The following is a 7,682-nucleotide window of genomic DNA, read 5'->3' as shown; positions in this document are numbered from 1 at the left end:
CTGCCAGCCAGTTGCTATTTTAAACTGAAGGTCTTGTGTTTATTTTTTATGGAAGCTAATTTCACATACAAAAATTTTCTTTCATCTTGGGCATTTTCTTCATGGAGCCATACCCGAGAAGAATAAGCCAGAAACCTAACTCAGGGCTAGAAGGGGCAAGTGTCAGAAGAGTTTTGTATATCTCACAGTTTGCTCCAAGCCAACCATGGTTTTATCTAAGCATTGGATAGATCATGTATTAGTTTCCTAGGACTGTTGTAACAAAATACCACAAACTGGGTCACTTAAATCAACTGAAATTTATTCTCTTACAGTTGGGGAGACTAGAAGTCTGAAACCAAGGTGTCAGCAGGGTTGATATCTTTTAGAGGCTCTGAAAGAGAATCTGCCCTTAGCGTGTCTCTTAGCTTCTGGTGGTTGCCAGAAACCCTTGGCATCCCTTGGCTTGTAGACACCTCACTCTAATCTCTGTCACCATCCCCTCATGGCATCCTTCTTTCTGCGTGTCTTCCTGTCTTCACAAGGCCTTCGTATAAGAACAATCAGTCATTGGATTGAAGGCCTACCCTGATCCAGTATGATGTCATCTTAACTCAACTCATTACATCTGCAAAGACCCTATTTCCAAATATGGTCACCTTCTGAATTTCCAAGTGGATATGAATTTGGAGAGAGACTGTATTCAACCCAGTACAGGTGGAAAAATAGATCTTAAAATTTCTCCGTGATAAAATGTGGCAGCATTTCTCCAAAGGCTCCTAGATGAGTCATTCACTAGGTTCCAACTGGAAATGGAGAAAGGCAATGGGTTACAAGTAGAGTTATGTTTTATTAGTGCAAATGTTTAGGTTAAGTAGACTTTTGATAATATAGAGGGCTATAATTTGGTTCATTATTTTTTAAAGATTTTATTTATTTATTCACGAGAGAAAGAGAGAGGTAGAGACACAGCAGAAAGAAAAGCAGACTCCCCGCGAGGATCCTGATGTAGGACTCATTCCATGACCGCAGGGTCATGCCCTGAGCTGGAGGCAGATGCTCAACCACTGAGCCACCCAGGTGTCCCAATTTGGTTCATTATTCTTACCACTCTCACTTTTCTAGCATCTGTGGTATCTAGCTCTGTGTCATTCCCACTCTACCCAGTCAAGAACTTCAGCAAAAAAGACCACTAGATTAGAATTCAAAGAACTTGGTTTCAAGTCTTATTTCTATTATTTACCATCTGGCCTTAAGCACGTCACTTCCCTGAGCCTCAACGTCCTCAATGGTAACATAACTAAACTGCCAATGACTTTTTTTTTAAGTGTGTGACATTTTTACTTCCAAAGCTATTAAAACTTAAAACCAGGGGCACCTGGGTGGCTCAGTAGTTGAGCATTTGTCTTTGGCTCAGGTCATGATCCTGGGGTCCTGGGATCTAGTTCTGAATCAGGCTCCCTGCAAGGAGACTGCTTCTCCCTCTATGTTTCTGCCTCTGTGTGTGTGTGTGTCTCTCATAAATAAATAAAATCTTTAAAATAAATAAATAAAACTTAAAACCACACTAAAACTTTTGGGATGCTGCATTATATTGAGGAAGCAAGGGACTGTGTGATATCAGAAATAAGTTCCTGTCCAGAATAGTTAAATTACCAAAATATTTTGGTGTTTTATTGACTTTAAATGCATTCACACATATTTATCTGGCATTATTAATGGCCTGATGTTCCAGGTCAGCAAACAAAGTGGACTATACTCTAAATAAATGTGTATACAACTGAGAACCCATGGAGTCCCTATCTGATTGGTTTTCAAATGTCCTATGGCACATAGCATGAGGTATTCTATGCATAGACTTGATATATTTTAGGCAATAGGAAAGAGGAGGAAGGATGAGAGGGAGAAAGAGAATGAGCTAGTTAGAATTCCATCACCTCTTTCGTCACCCCTAAAATGAACGTGATAATTCATCTTTTCATTAGGGCTTTTTAACATTGGGCATGTAGTGTCCTCTCGATGTTGATCACTTTATAAAGCTCTAAAGCACCTAGAAGCGAGCACAATAGATATTTTTAAATAAGTGAAAGAATAAGTATGTCCTGAAGACTTCAAGGAATTGTTCTGAAATGTGGCTTGCTATCTTACTTATGTCCCCCTCTCCCGTTAATTAGAAGTAACTCCCAGTTGGCCTTTGGTCAATTTTTTTCTTTCATTAGCAGCCTCTGCCTTGGCCACTAGATGGCACAAGAGGAAAGTTCCTCAAAGATCAGAAGGGTTGATCCAGAGATGCGGGCTGCAGTGTGAATACAGCAGCCCATCCCTGGGGTTAATTAAGCAAAACAGAGAGCCAGCATTTCACCAAACACGCTGAAAGGAAAGGCAAAAGCTCCACAAGTCTGGGCTTGAAATGAACTTTGAGCACTGATAAATACAGAAACAAAAAACTCTCTGCAGATAGTAATAAAATACCAAACCAGAAACAATAACTTTGAACCAATTCTTCTGGGACACCATGGAGGGGAATCAGCAGAATGGGGACAAGGCAAGAAGAGAGGAGGCCAGACTGAATCAACCACCATCGTTAAAGGGTTATCACTGTTGTACAGAGAAATCTGGAGCTGATCTGAAAAACTTCGTTCAATACAACCGTTGCTACATGTTTCTGTTTAATTTAATGTGGACCAAAATGTATGTAGTTCTTATTTCAGGGTCAGTGTGAGAAAATCTTTGTGTCTTCCATTTAAAGTCATCCAAGAACTTCCTCAATATTGTTATATAAAAGAACCTGTGCTGTGCAGACCTTGGTTTACTGTAGAAGTCAAGGATCTAGAGTTCAGGGTGGACAGGAAAATTAATTCCCTGGTACATAATGCTGCCTTTTAAAACCTGGCTGTGATCCAGGAGCACTGCATGTGACTTCCAGGTGTACCAGACAACCCCACTTGCTGAGATTCTGTGCTCACCAAAAAAAAATTCTGATTATAAATGAACTTTATAGTATAATCTGCCTCCGGGGAGAAAAAGCTATGGTTGTTATAGCACGAGTCCTTCCAACCTTGTGACAGTTGTATTTTTCATCGTAACTTAATAAATTGGCATTCTGTTTTAAATAGCCTTCTCCTATAAGCTTGGTAAATGTCAATCGCCATGAGGAAAGGGACTTCCTCTTGACAAAAGGAACTCTCTGAGCCTGTGGGACTTACAACCTCATATGGTGTTTAAAAAAAATCTCTGTTGAAAATCTCCTATGACATCCCTTGGCAAACAACCAAGGCTTTGGCTGACCCTGCTTTCACACTTGTATGGCTGAGATTCTCCGTCCTGGTGGCATATCAAAATTATGCAAATTATGAAGATAGTTAACTAATGTAGATTCCCAGACTCCAGCCCCAGAGCTTCTAATTCAATAGATCTGGAGCTGACGTGGAAATCTGTATTCCTAAGGAGCCCAGCTGTTTGGAGTCCACTGTTTGAGGACTAATCATCTGCTTAAGTATTATTCCACACAAAATCCAGGACCACAGAATCATGGAATTTTTTTTTTTTTTTAAGGTCTCCAGAGCAATAAGAACTTCTTTCTACAGCATCCCTGAACCATCAGCTTCCCATAGAAGCTGGTCATAAAGAGGCCAGACAGGAAGCTGCAAGGCCATTAAAACTTAACAACAGTGAGAAACCACAGACCTCTGGGAGCTTTGGCCTTTAGCTAGGAGTATCAAAGAGTCTCATTAGCTTTTGGAGAAGTATCCCTGTCTAGCCAAAACTGTATATATGAAACCGAGGCCAGATACATAATTTATGAACCCAATCCAAAATAAATAATTATTAAGAATTTCAAGACGGTGACAGTAGCACATTAAACAGGTATGGGCCCTTCTGAGCATGAGGTCCCATGTGACTACACATGATGCACGCCCATGAGGCTGGCCCTATACAGGACTATTGATTTATAAATCAAGAGAGATCTGCATTCTTATCTGATACTCCTTTCAATCTGCTTGCTTTTCTGCCTCCACATAGCAACCAAGGCAATCTCTTTAAAATGAACATCTGGTCCTGTCACTTCCCTGCATCTCCTTGCTCTAGGATCAAGTCTCAAGCCTGGCCCACAAGTCCCCCCTGCCACCTGACCCCTGCCTACCTCCCTTCCCTTATACTCCCCATTCTCTCTGGGCTGCAGTCATATAGCCCTGGTTTCATTCCTTCCATTTTTCCATGCTTCTTCTGGCTGAGATTTTTCACAGTGCTGTTCTCTGTGGCTAGAAGAATCTCCCCCCTACCTGTCCTAACCTAGCCAGAAAGTATTTTTTAATGAATGAGTGCAAAACAACAGCAAATGAAGAATAGGTGAAAATGTCAGGTGTTGAGTGTGCCCCTCTTATTGAAGAAACACATCCATTCCAAGCATCACTTACCTGATTACCTTCATCACTCCCTATATGGACTCTTGGCACTTAAACCTCCTTACATAATGGGTGATCATACTTCCCAATGCGTCTAAGACAAATTCCATTTGTTAACAGTGTGCTTATTAACAACACTTACTTTTGCTCACCAAATCACCTGTTTGATGAATTAGATGGACACTCTGCTTACATACCACACTTTAATAACATTTGAGCCATTTCTTTCGTTCTCTTTCTGCAGGGGTGAGCGGACAAGACACAGCTTCTGTGTTTTGGTGGCTGTGGTATTAACAGCAAGAGCTTAAGTTATTAAACCGAGCAGCTTTAATCTGTGAGGTCTCCTGGAGCAGTGGGGATTATTGTATTTTTACTCCAGAGCCAGTGTAGCTATTCCAATGAGCTAGGGTTTTTGCTCCCTGCAATCCCCACACTGGTCCTGTTGCCCTTCCCTAGATCCACTTCCTAACCGTGAGAGATGTGATGGAGTTTTATTTGGAGATTGACCCTGTCACCTTGAACCTGATCATCCTAGTAGCAAGCTACGTCATCTTGCTCCTGGTGTTCCTCATCTCCTGCGTGCTGTATGACTGCCGAGGCAAGGACCCCAGTAAGGAGTACGCTCCTGAGACCACTCTTGATGCCCAGCCCTCCATCCGCTTGGTGGTGATGCAGCAGAGCACTTCGGGGGACCCCTGGGCAACAGGGCCCAGCTTTCACTTTGGGGACCCTGCTCCATTGGGGAAGAAAAGCACAATGGTGTGAGGCTGGCTAAGGGGTACTGAGGAAAGAGCACAGCCATTCTGGACAAACTGTTCTCCATGTGGCTGCAATTCTCTTGGTGCACCACCAGTCCTGCCTGGCTATGTAAGTGAGAGTGCTGCCTCACCTTCTACTTTCTTGTCACCCTCTTTGTGGATGAAGCAACCATTTAAGGTAAGAAGCCCCAGGTGGCCTTTGCTCAAGTTCTCCGGATGCAAAATCTCATTAATACTATTATATAGTGAAGGCGTTGGGCCCTTCCTGGTGATGCTGTCCTTGTCATTTCTAGGAGAGATTGACATTTGAGTAAGGTCCAGAGGTAGAAAACTCTTTCTTTCTTCTAGATTCTTTGGCTGGTCTCATAATTATGTTGACATAGAACAGATGAACAAGAGAAAAATAAATTTAATTTTTACCTATTTTTACCCCATAAAAAATATGAAGTTCAAAGAAGTGACCAGAGCAGGCAACTTTTATGTTCTTTGGACCAAAAAAAAAAAAAAAAGATAAGTTTGTGAAGAATTGACAAGATAGAGAAGTTTGGGCTTGAGGCAGTAAATTCACGAGGAAGTAACAAGTTTTGTTTATATAGGTTTCTCAGCCATAAATTCCCTATTTTTGGTGACAAGAATGCCATCTGCCCTCCTGGTACAGGTAGGGTACCTTTCATATTGGAGATTTATTTCCTACTTTCAGGGGGGACAAAGGAGATTCAGAACATTCCTTCTTACACCGGTTCTTTTTCAAATAACTTCAATTCAAAATAATCAGTATGCCAAAATGTCATAGGGTTTCAAAACAAGATCCAATAGCATGTATCTGTGTCTGTGTGTGTCTGTGTAATGAGGAACGAGACGAGCTTGAAATCTATCTTACACTTAGCAGATTCTCTCCAAAGCAAACATTGAACTTTTCCAGACTTAAGTTCTGGACAAACTGTTCTCCATGTGGCTGCAATTCTCTTGGTGCACCACCAGTCCTGCCTGGCTATGTAAGTAAGTGAGAGTGCTGCCTCACCTTCTACTTAAAGACTTAAGGTTCTTTCTACACACATCAGTTCCTTACATTCTATTCCCCTGTGAGTCAGTATGGGAAACACAATAATCACAGCGCATAGTGGCTAAGAAGCAAAGCTGGGAGCCTGGATTCAAACCCTATCTCCTCCACTCACTAGGTGTGTGACCAGAGCCACCTCGTTGTGCCCCAAGGCTAGTGGCAGGACCTCTAGGCTGTTTGGGGTATATAAATGAGTTATTTCACCAAAAGCATTTGAGACAGTGCTTGGCACCTTGGATTAGCTTATTATTGATTATGAATATTATTAATGTTATTTCCTTTCATTCTTCTCATCAAGAGGCTTAATCTCCAATCCTGTTCCAGTACAAAGTTACTGAAGACTCACCACAAAATGTTGAGGTCCCATAGCATGGTGTTTCAGTTCCCCCACTCTCTGAGCACTGCTTACTCTCATCTCCCTCCTCTTCTTCACTGCTATCAACTAATAAATTTGTTTCCCTGCTCACTCATCTATTTCTACAATTTTGAATTATTATTTCCACTGTATGTTTTTATTAATCCTCCTTTCCCTGAGCTCAGAGTTATTTGTAGATTCACTTAGTGATTTATTAAACCTCTTCTAGTCAGGCCCTGTGTGGAAATTCAAAGAAATTGTCATGGCTGTTGCCCTCCTATCTTTGCTGCCTGACAGAGGAAGAAGGAGTCAGGCATGGCTTATCCGATGAAGGACAAGAAAGCATTGCATTGCTAGAAGTCCACACAGAGTACGGGAGACCATAGAAATATCAGTGCCTACTACACAGAAGGGGCTCAGGAAACATTTAAATAATGCAGAATGGCCAATCTCATCTTAGACTCAGGCTAATCAAAGATAATATTATTCATCCTGAAAAATGAAGAGCTATTTTCTAGAAGGACTAAAGTATGTTGGGAGCTCGAAGGGTAAAACAGGAAATGGCATTTTAGATAGAAGAAGAAGCATAAATAGAGCTTAGAAGCAGAAACTGTAGAGTTCACTGACTATGAAAGTCTGATGGCCTCCAAAACTGTCCAGAAAAAGTGAGAAATTACATTTCATTTTAACCTGTAGAAAACTGAAAAGGCAGGACTGGCCCATCCTGCTCTGCCAATTTCAGCGATGGACACAGTTTTGCCTTTGGATTGTTAAGTAGCCATACCATAAATAAAGATAATCCCAGTTATTTTGTTTTCAGATTTTTAAATATTTATTTCAAATTTTGTTCACATTTTATCAGAAAGTCATATTTTCTCTTAAATATGTGATTTTAAAATTATATTAAAAACCCCATAGGGGGATCCCTGGGTGGCTCAGCGGTTTGGCGCCTGCCTTTGGCCCAGGGGCGATCCTGGAGCCCCGGGATCGAGTCCCGTGTCGGGCTCCTGGCATGGAGCCTGCTTCTCCCTTTGCCTGTGTCTCTGCCTCTCTCCCTCTCTCTCTCTCTCTCTCTCTCTATCATGAATAAATAAATAAAATCTTTAAAAAAAAAAACCCACAGA

General features: G+C 41.5%; 1 protein-coding gene across 1 annotated transcript; it reads left to right on the top strand.

Annotated features, from left to right (window-relative positions):
- The first annotated feature begins 4,868 nt into the window (after window positions 1–4,868).
- Window positions 4,869–5,150, top strand: SMIM36 (small integral membrane protein 36). The gene has a single exon (XM_049114517.1). It carries the CDS (start codon window positions 4,869–4,871, stop codon window positions 5,148–5,150), a length of 282 nt encoding a protein of 93 aa, XP_048970474.1.
- The last annotated feature ends 2,532 nt before the right edge of the window (window positions 5,151–7,682 follow it).

This window comes from Canis lupus, chromosome 9 (genome assembly GCF_003254725.2).
Source record: "Canis lupus dingo isolate Sandy chromosome 9, ASM325472v2, whole genome shotgun sequence".
NCBI classification, from domain to species: domain Eukaryota; kingdom Metazoa; phylum Chordata; class Mammalia; order Carnivora; family Canidae; genus Canis; species Canis lupus.
Note: the sequence above shows the minus strand (reverse complement) of the source record. Positions and strands in the feature narration are given on the sequence as shown.

Coding starts and splice junctions, on each gene's coding strand:
- SMIM36 (XM_049114517.1), top strand. CDS start 4,869: ATGGAGTTTTATTTGGAGATTGACCCTGTCACCTTGAACCTGATCATC.